At 41.3% G+C, this 13,652-nt stretch overlaps 1 protein-coding gene across 2 annotated transcripts in view; it reads left to right on the top strand.

The window, feature by feature from the left end:
* TSPAN8 (tetraspanin 8) overlaps positions 1-11,351 on the top strand; it is a 31,698-nt gene extending 20,347 nt beyond the window's left edge. For both annotated transcript variants that reach the window (XM_058557438.1, XM_058557437.1), the window contains exons 7-9: positions 3,912-4,046; positions 6,833-6,916; positions 11,069-11,351. In XM_058557438.1, the coding sequence (XP_058413421.1) occupies positions 3,912-4,046; positions 6,833-6,916; positions 11,069-11,122 (273 nt within the window). In that variant the 3' untranslated portion in view covers positions 11,123-11,351. The remainder of the gene's footprint in view (positions 1-3,911; positions 4,047-6,832; positions 6,917-11,068) is intronic.
* Positions 11,352-13,652: the final 2,301 nt, after the last annotated feature.

The following is a 13,652-nucleotide window of genomic DNA, read 5'->3' on the forward strand; positions in this document are numbered from 1 at the left end:
TTGAGGGAGATTGGCCCTGAGATAACATCTGTTGCCAATCTTCCTCCTTTTTCCTTTTTTCTCCCCAAAACCCCAGTAGATAATTGTATTTCATAGTTGTACATCTTTCTACTTGGTCTATGTGGGATGCCACCTCAGCATGGCTTGATGAGCAGAGAGTAGGCCTGCGCCGGGGATCTGAACTGGTGGACCTGAAGCAGAGCGCTGGAACTTAACCGCTACGCCACCAGGCTGGCCCCTTAACAGGTGTATTCTTTAAAGATTGAAAGATGTCTCCATTTTGCAGGTTTTGACTAATTATTCCATCACCATGCAATGAGAAAAATCCAAGAAGATTTCTAATTTTTTTTCCAGCTTATTTGGAGGTTCTGAAGTAGTTTAGAAGGACAGAGATTAAGAAAGTATGTTTATGACAGATTAAGCCTTGATTGGGCCAAATTGATAACTGTTTTAATATTTGCCATTTGGAAGGATGGTGTGTTTGGGGAGTCTCTCTCTCTCTCTCTCTGCCTTTGTGCCCACCCCTCTCTTGTAAAACTGACATTTTTTAGAGCTGACATTTAGAGCTGACATTTACTGCCACTTACCATGTACCAGGCTTTACACTCAGTGGTTCCTTGAATTCTCACGACAACTCCATGTGATGAATAATATCATTATCCTCGTTATTCCTACTTGACAGATGAGATTAGGGCTTAGAGAAATCTGGCAGCTAACAAGTGATGGGGTTGGAATTTGAACCCAGATCTGTCTGACTAGTCAATTCTTTTTAATCCGTACACTAGCCCCTCCCTTATTTATTTATTCATTTGTTTATTTTGGCTGCTTCACTGTCTTTAGGGTAAAGTAAAAACTGGGGAGGCACTGGAGGTGTTCTCTATCTGGCTCCTCCCTAACATCTGAACCCCACTGAACGCTGCTCCCTAAAGAAAACCCCCTGTCAGCCAGAGTTGCCTGCTCAGGGACCCTTAGCAAGTCTGCCTTCCTGCCTTTGCATCAGTCCCCACCAATGTACTTACTCCTTTTCTCTTTCTTTCCAAGTACTACATGTTCTTTGAAGCTTGACTCAAATATGACTTACTCTGTGAAACTCCTCCTCACCACACCTTCTTAATTCAGAATTCCCATCAGAGTAACTACATGTAGCATTCATTTCACATATGTCATAGAAATTCTCAGTATCTTAGAGGAGAGCTGGGTTTCATAGGACATTTAACCGGACTTCTCATTGATTGAAGTATTTTATATTTATGTGCATCCACTCTCTAATTAAATATTGAAGAGCTGAAAGTTTACCAATTTTTGCCTGTCCCTTCCCATTTATACCTAAGTCCGATGATTAGTGTGTTATTTCTTAATGTGAAACAAAATCTGCCTCCCTAGAATTTACGTCCTTTAGTCCTAGTTCTTCTTTCCGGAGTTTCAGAGTAAAAAGAAAATCTACTGATGCTTCTACACATTCCAACTTTTTCTTTGAAAATGGCTATCATGTGACTTCTAAAAGCTTTGTTTTTCAAGCGGAAGCACCCTTGGTTTCTGAGCTATCAGATGACATTTTTTCCAGAGCATTCCACAGTTCCTGTTTGGATAGACTCCAGTTTGTAACATTTCTGCTTAAGGCATCATTTCCAAGAGCCAAAACCCAGTATGTCAGTCCCCGTTTTCCCTGCCCTTGTTGTGCTGTCCCAGCTCCCCTACAGCTGCAGCCCCTGACCCTCCCTCCATGGACCTTCCCCCTCTAGAGCCCAGGTCAATCCAGGCTTCAAGCAGGAAGAATTTAGACAGCTCAGCTCCTCCACTGGGTGGACAGAGCATCCTTGGTCCTCCCTGTAGAGGACTGAGATGTGCACAGGTGACCACTGGGTCTCTGACCTGGGTCACACTTGCTGTACATTGTCCCTGGTATCCCAGGTCTCAGCACCAACCATGGGGGTCTAAAGTTCCTGTTGGTTGTAGCGCAATTCTGAATTACTTCCGTTCTCGTACACAAACCCTGTGTCTGAAGCTCTTTGTGTTCATAGGACTATAGTTCTTTTCTATTGTCAATTCTGAGGTTTTTTTTTCCTTATCCACCAAGGAATTCTTTTTTTAGTAATGTTTTTTGGAGAAAGGCTCCTACCCCAAACCCTGGCTGGGTGACCGGGGCCCTCCCCACATGGACAGAGGTCGTAGATACTAAGTGGCTTTCTCTTGGAGTGTGCCCCTCTGGGGTTCGTGGTGGTGACTATTTGTCTAGAGGTCATTGCATCATTCACTGCACTGTGCCTTGTTCATCTACTGTTCTAACACTCTCAACAAGTCCTGGCCAACCTCTTCCCCAGCTGCTCCCACATCTCATCTGGTGACAGATATCAGGCCATGTTTAGCATCCCTACTCTGTCTTCTGTAAGTATGTCTTTGGGCTTCCAAAAGGAATCCCAGGGTAGATTGTATTCCCATATAGACTGATCCATGAGTGCATATGGTAGGAATTACATTCTTTTTGGTCTGGAGTGTCTGCATCAATATTATTCAAGATTGTTTAATCAGAAAGAGTGAGCAATTAATCATGTCTACCATGGAACAGGGAAGTAGGTTGTTTCAAGATTTCCCTCTTTGCTAATATTGATTGACCTTGGGACCAACTGAAATCTCCAGCTCTTTGTCCCATGAATGTCTAGTGAGTCATAAATTTGTGCAATTAAGTCTTCAAGCCAAAGTGCAAGACTTTATGTCCTTATGTCTCCCTCAGTAGAACTTGTTGGTTTAAGTCCATTGTGTGAACTATCTTTGGAACTCGATTCTGTTCTCCAATGTATTAATCATCACTCCCACCTCTATAGCAATGGCAGAGTTGCCAAGAGTTTTGTATCTTTATCTAAATCATCAATATCAATGTTGAACAGACCACGTTCGTGTGAGAGCTTAATGGAAACGACAACCACCACAAAACAAAGATGACAGCGGTAATAGCTAATTCATATCGAGTGCTTTCTGCAAGCTGGGCACTGGGCCAGCACTTCACAGTGGGTTTTCTCATGTTTATCTCTACAACAAATCTACGAGTTATAATCTATCATTAGCAACTATTATTATCTGTATTTTACAGATGAAGAAACTGTGGCACAGAGAGATTTGAGTGATGAGGGTAACATGGTCACACAGCCAGTAAGGGAAAGTTCTTTCACCATCCTGGTGTGGCGGTGCATCTGAGCTAGAAAACCGCCCCATCTTGGTTCTATTTTTGTCAGAAATTTTTTTTCTTCCCTGCTGCATGAAGAGTTTTCTCCCTAATAGAGGAAATAGGACAAGATGAGGGATAATTGCTTCTCTCTTTCATCTAAATAATATTATGTGCCATCTACCCTGAGTCATTGCTCTTATCACTTCCTTGTTTTTCTTCCCCAACCATGACCACAAATTCAATCTCTCGGGGGTCCCACTAAGCATCTTCTGTGCCCTCTGAGATGCCTCACACCCTCTTGTTCCTCTCCTCCAAAAGTGATCAAAGATCATGAGATGGAAATTTCATTTTTAAAACCTCTCATCTCTTTTGAGCAAAAGTTCTTCAAAGAGACCTTGACTCTCTCATGGACTCTTTGGAAGCTTCTTTCCTAAAATCTAGGATGCGTAGGTCAGATTCTGCCCTCTCTTTTGTCATTAAAAACCTAAAGTTGAGTTTTTCATCTTCTTTCCAATTTTCTCAGACTTTTGCATCTGCAACCCTATTTTTCCTTCATCAATATTAAGACCAAAATGGAAGATCCTTTCATTTTTGCTTCCACATTCAGAGAGGTGGGTGAAGAGATTTACATGATATTTTAGTATAAGAAACATCTTAATAATGGTTTCAGAAGAATATGAGTCAATGTGTTGACAATGTTTTTATCTTCTTTAGTGACTGCTTTTCATATCTACTTTTCATCAAACAGTTTAAATGCTGTGGTTTGGTCAATGGAGCTGCTGATTGGGGAAATAATTTTCAACAATATTACAAGTCATGTGAATGTCCAGAGAAGTCAGATTCGCCCTGTGTAACTTATGATAATAAATCCATTTACAAACAGGTGAGAACTAAGGCAAATTTGTCACAGTAAGTAGTTCTGTTCATTTCTTTTCACACTGAAAACCTCTACAAAAAATTAGATTACAGCATTACAATGGGAATCATGACATAAAAAGTCCCAGGAATTTCCCAAATAAAAAAGAAATCCTTATTTAAAGATAAAAGCAGATATAAAAGAAACAAAGTATTTCATTCCTTCTGTGAGTCTGGCATCATTTAAACTCAACGTTAATAGATCAAAGAAACATTCTACCTCAAGGGGAGGCAAAGTACAGGCTAGCAGATAAAAGCTTATTTTGTCTTCTCTTTGGTGATTTGAATTGTTATTCTCCTCTGTTTTTTCTATTTTAACTTCAGTTCTAGAAATCTATATTTTCACAGCAAAGCTTTCTCTTCCTATTAGAAGTTTCCTTTTCTCAAGTAATTGTATAGGGATAAAGAAAGTACTTGGTCTTTTGGGGTTTAGGCTCCGGATGTTAAGTGTACCTACCAATCTGCCTAATTATTGCTGCAATTGAGGAGTTGAGAATTCAGATATTTAAAGTCAATTGAAAGAGCTTGGTTTATCTTTTACGTGTTGTAGATGTCATATTTGCATCACTTGTTGATGTCAGTATGTGGATGTCATATTTCTTATTATTGCTTAATTCATCAAATATTTATTGACCACCCACTACATGCCAGGCCTCCCAGTGCCACTCGCCATCCCTTTCTGAACAGGGCACAGAGTCTGCACGCATGAGCTGAGGTGCAAATGGGGAAGAGAGAAAGATAATTGGGCAACTTCAGTCCAGTGAACTCTCAGTATTTCTTGGACAGGGGAGGACAAGGTGTCATGGGACCCATCTAACCCAATGTCAGGGGTTCAGATATGGCTTCCTAGGGGAGCCGATAGCTGATCCTTACCACAGGGTTCCACATAACTGGTTCCTTCTGCCTGGAAGAAATGTATACAAAAGTGACAATTAATATCAATGTTTAATTATTTGCCGTTATTCTTCAGGGCCTACTGTGTGTCAGACAGACCCTTGCTGGAATCAGACATGTTCTGGACTTTGAGGAGATTATAGTCTCCTGGGGAGAGAGATCCATAAAAGCAGTTATAATGCAATGGATTCATTTTTGTAATTCCTGAAGATTATTTTAACCCTCACATTGGTTTAGTAATGGCTATTGAGGTTAATGACATTTCAGGAAAAAAGAATTATCTCGGGGATACATTTCTCCTGCTGACTAGCACATCCTGTGCCTTAATCTCATCAAGGGTTTAAGGCCTGTTCTGAGGGGCGCTGCTGTTACTGGTTTTTAAAGTAACTCTCGGGGGAGAAGTTGTCTCCCGATTCAGAGCTACCTCGACTTTTCATCGTCAAAGTAACATCGCTAACAAGTTTTATTCTCACTGTTTGTATTCCTCCCTGCTCCTCTCCTGCCTGCCTAATTTTAGACACAGTATCTACAAGGAAGAGGGGAAATAATGTGGTGCAAATGAATGTAGTTTCCACTCAGGATAATGAGGACATTAGTAAATTTGAATGCAGATTGCTGCCTCCTGTGAAAGATTCAACTGAAAGATGTTTTTGCTCAGGATAGATTTTGAAAAGCCCCAGCATTATCCTAAAAAATAAGAGAAATCCCCTCTAAATTCACACATAATTCAGCTGAATATAGGTGGATAGCCACACCGGTTTCCCAAAAGGAAGGTTATAAATTCATAAAATACTTCCATCTGCCTTGTGTCATTTGGAAGAAGTCCGGAAAAATAAGAAATCTGGAATGGCCATAATTCACATTTCTTTATTTTCCCCTCCCTTTTGCCAAGATAACCTGGTTATCTAGAGGGGACGGGCCAGAAAACTCCTCAAATATAATGAACGTGACTCAGTAGATATGATCATTAATCTCACAGTTAACCCCAAATGACATAATAATTTCCTGTAATGTTCACCACTTTGGAGCAGAAGAGAATGGAGAAACCCATTATGCTCAGGAATGAAGAGGAAAAGACTGTCTTACTCAGCCTTGTGGAAAACTTCTACTTAACAAATAGCAATATTTTGTTGGCCCTTTGTGCATGTAAGACTCTCATAGGAATGATATATTTTCTGGCAATACAGTCAATACCACTATTTCATTGTGTAGTATTTTTCCATTTTTAAAATTATTCATATAACTTACAATTGTTGGAATTTTTAGGTCTGGTCTGAAAAGTTTTAAACTTGGAATTGCATGCTGGTTTGGATAAATTTCAAAAAGTGTGGCAGAGAGTCAGTTTTCTAAATTCTCTTTTTTATCTAAAGTAAGGGCATAATAGTGGATGTAATGTTTTTTTTTTCTTTTCAAGGTAAAAATAACCCTGATAAATATTGTTAAGGGATTTTCAAAAAACCTTGTTTTAAAAATGAAAACTTGCACTAATTAGCTGAAACCCAAACTAGGGAACTCTCTGCTGCAGATTATAGACCTAAATAACACACAGTCAAGGTGATAACTCTGAAATGAATGACTGGAAGTCAGGATAAAATTATTACTTGTAACTAAAGATCCTTACATTCAGCAATTAGGTAGTTGAAGCAAAATTTTGCTCCTCAAATGCTTTCTAATATATGAACAAACTGCAACAATTACAACCTTTTTGGGGGAAGATCATGGAGTAGTGGGAATAATCAAATTCCTTTTTGTTGAGTGTGTTCAACGTAAAAAGTTAACTCAATGAAAAAAAGAAACCTCCATTAAAATAAGGTAAATATTTGATTAAAGATAACTTTTTATGTTTTGTTTTTTTAACAGCCATGCATTTCCTTGATAAAAGACTTAGTTGCAAAACATATTCTCGTGGTTATTGGAATCGCGTTTGGACTGGCAGTTATTGAGGTACAGTATAATCTTGCATTATTGACTCTTCATTTGTTTCCTTGTTGGTTCATTAATTCTTCTAGCAAATATTTACAGTGAGCCAAATAAAAACCAAGCACGTCAGGAAAGTGCTGGGCAGCCAACACTCCTACACGTGCACCCAGCAACCCCTATCCTCACCCAGCACTCCACTATCTGCACCCAGCACCCCCTACTTGTGCCAAGCACTCCACTATCTGCACCCAGCACCCCCTACCTGTGCCGAGCACTCCACTGTCTGCACCCAGCACCCTCTACCTGCACCAAGCACTCCACTGTCTGCACCCAGTATCCCCTACCTGTGCTGAGCACTCCCCTATCTCCACCCAGCACCCCCATCTGCACTCAGCGCACCCCTGTCTGTGCCCAGCCCCCACATCTCTGCCCAGTGCCCCCTATTTGCACCCAGCATGCCTTATCCACCTTGGGTCTGGGGAGGGGGTTACAGTCATATGAACCGAGCAGTCTGAGGCTGTTATTTCTGAATGATCTCTCTACTGGGAAACAAAAATGGAATTAATTTCCACACAGTTCTTAGTCCCAGATATTCCTTCCCATTTAAAACCAGCGCAAGAGTTAAAGTTTCCTGAAGTTGAAAGAAAAAGCACCAGACAAGCCCAAACACAACCATCACCATTTTTTGTCTCTCTTCCTGATTTTGAAATAGAAAATAAAAGCTGAACACAGGAGTATGGGGCTATTTCATTCTAGAAAAATCCAACAGATTCTAAAGACACGGGAGAGTTGACTCTGTTTCCTCGCTGTCAGGATACAGGCTCACATAGGGAAGCTTTTAGAGAAGCTTGAGGTTTATGCGTTCACTCTCATCAACTTGATTATTGACGTTGAAAAAACATCCACTATAGAGCTTTATATCTTGGCATGATTTTTTTTTTTTGGAACCTGAAGGATATTTTTTACGTGGCCCCAAATTCTTTGCCAAAAAGGCAAAATAAAACTACTCAGAGGAGCACTTTTGGAGTCATCCTAGATCTTTGTTAATTTAGATATCAAGTGAGTCGAATCCACACACGCTCCCACTTCAGGGCATTGGCAAGAATCCTCCCGATGTGCGAGGTGCCTCTCTGGTCAGTGCCTCCGAGGCTGGTTGGCTTCTGCCTCCCTCGCACGATGCTGCACAACGGCCTCCCTGGGATTTCTGGCAGCGTTCCACGTCCTGTTAGGGCCACATCACTGCCACAGAGGAATTTTAGCTGGAATAGAAGCCATTTAGTGTTCTCAGTGGTCATTTAGGCTCCTGGTGGAATTTCCCAGCCCACCATTAGAGAAAGGGTGAGCACTGTGAGCAGCCAATTGGGCTGCTGAGCGGTACCGCCTTGTAGCCCAAATGAACAGACTAAAAATGCAGCATTCTCTGTTGGTGGATGTGGCTGTTTTCCTTTATGTCTGATATAAGATCAGAGTCAAATGGTGCTGCGCAGTGGGTCTATTTCTCTTGATTCTGCCTTTTGTAAAATGTCCTTTATTTCTCTGCTTTGTATTCTGGGTTCATCCTAATTTAGAAATACGAGCTAGTGGCCCTAGAGGTGAGTGAGGAATCCCACATGTGTACACTCAGACATTTATCAACATAAAACACACACACACACGTATATGTTGGCAGAACAGACTTGAAATGAATGATTGAAAAGCAGGCTTTAAATGAGGTAGTCAATGTAAGTGTCAAATTCCATGTTAGACTCAAATCCAGACAATTGACTATGACTGGCTACAACCCACAGATGCTCTTAAGAAGCTTCTCAAAAGCAAAGCCAGAGAAAATAAGGATGTAATCAACAGGGAAGATTGGGCATCTCTTATATCAGAACCAAATTGCCAAGGATCTAAATATCTCTGATGGAAAATAAGCTTACAAGAGGAACAGCATTTCAGTATGTTATAAAACTGGTGTGCTCCGCGAGTTTGTTACATATTTAGATATTTTATTGGTTGTTCTAAAGATATGTATAGGGAAATATCTTAATAGAAAGCTTCCATAGAGTAATTTATAGGAATGGAATTTGTATGGTAATATCATAAAATATAACCATTTTTTGAGTCGTGTCAGTTAAATTAATAGACTGTAGGTAGATATGATAGATTTGGTTTAAAGAACTGTTTGAAAATTTTGTTCACTTCCTCAATCTAAAACCTGCCCTCCTCTAGGATTTGAAGAGAAAAAAAATCATTTTATATTCCCTCTCTTTTTATTCAAAAAGGAGCTTTGAAAAGAGCTCCCGGTATCCTGTCTATAAAAATATATCCAGTAAGCGTACACTTGTCTGTCTTACCGGCAACAGTACTAGCTGCCTAACCCACAGGCGTCTCCCTTCTCCGTTCACCAAGTTCAAATTCAAGAAAACACAAAGGTACCTAGAAAGAAAAACCCCTGCAATTAATATTTTCAAGAAGGAAACAGAAGCAAATCTCTCTCTGCAGCAAATATATTCAAACTATCTCCACAGAAAAATACTGCATGAAAAAGCCCACCCTCCCACATTTAGCCCCTTGGCGTTGATCCAGTAGGTGAGGCTCTGATGGAGGAGCCAGAGGTTATTTCCCAGGCTCTGTTAAGACCACATCCCTGAGGGGTTCTTCTCGATAGGATGCTGGAAATCTATGCAAAATGCCTTATTTTGTAAGAAAATTTTATCTATAGACATTGGAATTCTCATTATTCTGAGTTAATTAATTAGACTCTCATCTCTCTCCTTAGTTGACTACAGCAAATTACAAGCACAAAAAATTGGTCAGGACTCTCTCTCCTCACTTTAGTTAAGAAAAAAAGCCAGTGGCACTAATAGTCATCACTTCATAGGATAAAAGTCATCCTGATGGCAGCCCAGGAGTAGAGCAGATGAAAGAGAGAAGTGATGATTTTACAACGCTTTTCAAAATACGGGACCTCGTGCTCATGACTCAGCAAGTTTATCCTGAGTCTCGGCATTGGCACGTGGTGAATCTCTTTTAATTATTGCCTATTTTTATGAAGAATGAGAAATTTTCAGAGGGAAAGAAATGCAAGGAAGTGTGACATTAGCTGTCTGGTCTGCTGATGGGGGGGCTTCTGTTTCAAAGAGGGGACAGTGAAAGAGGATGGTTGCCTTGTCCAAGTATTTGGCCCATTTTCTTACTTCTTTCTTCATACTCATCTCCCAGACTTAAGGGAAAAAGACAATTTCAGTCCTGACTTTTAGAACATTGTGAATGAAAATCATTATTTTTGCAGAGAATTGCTGTCTACTTTTTTTTAAGGAGGAAGAAATATAGGGCAGTAGTTCTCCCCTGAGAAGCGTTCCCAGGAAAGAATGAGTAAGCAGGACTCAGGACAGGGGAGCCCTGGCGTGACTCGACATAGACAGCACCTCGCCCTCCTCCTGTCCCCTCAAGGAGGCTGGTGGGGAGGAAACTTTCCATCTGACACACAGTCCCTGCTGTCATTTCTACATCAGGGCCACAGCACACACGTCACCAACTGCAGCGCCAATTAGGGCAAGTTTTGGGTCCCTCATTCTTGGGAGAGGCACTTAATAAGATGGAAATTATAGCCCAGATTTTCAGCTGTGATTTTTCATTTCAAAGGAAATTCCTGAATTAAGCTATTCCCCATAGATTTAGAAGCTTTTTTAAAAAATTTACTTTCTTTCATTTCTGTTGGCAATGCCTAAAAATACGGCAAGAGAAATTCTAGATTCCTTGACTTTTATGCAGATGATCTAAACCAGATGGTCATAACGCTTTTATGGAACCAGTAGGTATATTCAGCCTCCAGAGGCCAGAGGCCTGGGTTCCCCAGAGCTGCAGGGCCATGCACCCTCCAGAAAGGTGTATTGTCGGAGAGGCAGGGTGCTCTGGTGGCAGCCGCTACGGCGCGATCCAATAGGGTGGGTTAGAGGCAGACTGGTCAGCTGAAAACCCTGATTAAAACACAAAATACTCAGAGAGCTTTCTCAGTGCTGTTTTGTCCCATTGGAGTCTCATTTCCCAAGAAGAGAGGTGACTTAGAAAAATAGGATCAGAGCTATCAGTACCCAGAATCTTTTCATCACAAGTAATGTTCTCTCTGTCTATTTATAATGTCCCAGCATTTTCCCTTAAATTCCATGTTAATCCTGTGATTTTATTTTCCAGATACTTGGTCTGGTATTTTCCATGGTCTTGTACTGCCAGATCGGGAACAAATGAACCCATGGATGTGCCGAGCTACCATCAGTCAAACTCCTTTAAAGTCTTGCTTTGGCTTTGTGATTTCAAATATTTGAGTGCTGTGTGTTACGAGCAGCTGTCCTACTAAAACGTCTCATTTAGCTGGACCACAGATATCTTCCAGACATATTGAACATATTTAAGATTTGAGTGACACAAGGAAAATGATATGAATGTGCATTTTCACTGAAAATAAAACTAACGTTGTTTACATGGGTGCTTTTTTGTGTCTGATTGTCGTGTTTAGGTGGTGCTGTGCTTAAAATACCCCTCTGGAGCCACCCAGTGGGATGATCTTCGTCTCTAAGTGACAGGGCTGTCGTTAGTTATGGCAGTGAATCTGGGCTTTTCAGAAGCAGCACTGTCTTCCATGTGGTGTGTCAACCGTTGGGGATGATCAAATTAGGTCTCAAGTTGAAAGACTGAGAGTGATCCAGATAAAACAGTCACCATCTCTTTCATCTCTATGCCAAAGTCTACTGCTGGTCTCTCTTTTCTCTCTGTTGATTGTGGCACAAGAAGATCCGAGCGCTGTCTTTCCAGCCGCAGAATCTCTGGTACCGTCTGGATCATCTTCTGGAACACAGTTATGACTGCTTTTATCTTTCTAGTCCTCACAGACATGTTACATTTTACTTACTATTGAGATATAATATACACACCATAAAGTGAACAAATCTTGAGTATACGCCTGTGTAAGCACTATCCAGATCAAGACACGGAACATTTCCCGCACACGGGAACGCCCCACCTGCCCCCTCCCGGTGCGTGGAGGGCCGGCTCACAGTGACTCGCCGGGGCAGGCTGTCCACGTGCACACCTCCTCTCAGCTCTGCACTCAGTGACGTCACACTGGCAGCTTGAAATCCATCACGGCGGGAGTATTTTCAACACGGAAATTGGCAAATGCTACAATCAGGGATTTTTTCTTATTTTGAGAGCTGGTTGTTAAACATCTACCAGTACCCCCACTGCCCTTAGCAGCAAATGCCTCCCCAAAGGTAACCACTCTTCTGATTTCTATGACCATAGATTCATCTTGCCTGTTCCTGAACTTTCTATAAATGGAATAGTAAAGTATGCTCTGGCTTCTTTTTCTCAACATTTTGTTTATGAGATTCATCTACATTGTTGTGTGCAACTGTAGTTTATTCACACTGCTACATAGTATCCACTGTACATGATTATACTGTACAGTGTGCTTACCCATCCTCCTGTCGATGGGCGTGGGGTTTGCTTCCAGTCTGGCGTTGGTTTGAACAGAGCTGCTGTACTCTTTTGGGACATGCAGGTACTGATTTCTGGGTAGATATGCAGGAGTGGATTGCTTTGTATACATATATTTAGATTTAATAGAGTCTGTCAAGACATTCTCTAAAGTGGTTGTACTAATCTATACTCATTCTAGAAAGTGTAATAGACTCAACCTGCTCTTCTGAGGTGGAGGACGAGGAAGGAAGGCAGTTATTATCTAGTCGATCAGAGTGGCAAGGAGTGGGAACATGGGGGGCCTTGGGCTAGTTGGGCAACCTCATTCTGTTCTCCCCTATTGAAGATAAAGACACCTATCCTTGTCCTAGGAGCTCTTCCAGAAACTGTGCTTTTATTATCTCATTTCTTCTCACCACATTCTTATGGGCAGACACTATTGGTAGACGATTTCCTCCCAAGCCCTGGCCGTGGATCCTGCTGTCTTTGGCTTTCCTATAGGATGTCTATTAAGAAATCTACCCTATTTTATCATAATTGCCTGTTCATGTGTTCGCCTCTTCATACACTGAGACTCCTCAAAGGCATCAATTTTTTCTTGTCTGCACGTACCCAGTACCTACCAAAGTGCTTGATGCACAATAGGTGTTCAATAAATTGTAGCTAAAAATGATACTTAGATTTACTGAGAACTTATTATGAGCCAAAAATATTCTAAACACTTTACATAGAGCTACTTATTGAACCCAGAACCACCCTCTAGGTTAGTACTGTTATTAGACCCATTTTACAGAGGAGGAAACTGGGATCTAATGACATAAATGCCATTTCTTAGGTCACACAGTCAGTCGGTGGAGGGGTTGTGATTCAGTCTCAGTGACTCAACACCTGTGCTCCTTACGTCGTATCCTTGCCCTGCCCTACAGTGCTGTTGGGAGAAATAGACAAGGAAGTGAATATGGAAGTGCTTTTTCCTAGTGTCAGGCACTATGTAGGATATTTTGTGGTAAAATCAATGATGTAAGGACTATGTCCGTCAGGGCAGGCAGGAAAACAAAACTCTCTGGCTGTTCCAAACAATGGGAACATAACACAGGGAATTGCCATCTTTGTTGGCTCAGGCAGCCATAACAAAATGCCAGACTGGGTGGCTTAAACAACAGAAATTTGCTTTCTCACAGTTCTGGAAGCTGGAAGTCTGAGATTAGGGTGCTGGCAGATTCAGCTCCTGGTGAGGGCTCTCTTCCTGGCTTGCAGACGGCCACCTTCTTGCTATGTCCTCAAATGGCAGGAAGAGGTG

This window comes from Diceros bicornis, chromosome 17 (genome assembly GCF_020826845.1).
Source record: "Diceros bicornis minor isolate mBicDic1 chromosome 17, mDicBic1.mat.cur, whole genome shotgun sequence".
Taxonomy (NCBI): Eukaryota; Metazoa; Chordata; class Mammalia; order Perissodactyla; family Rhinocerotidae; genus Diceros; species Diceros bicornis.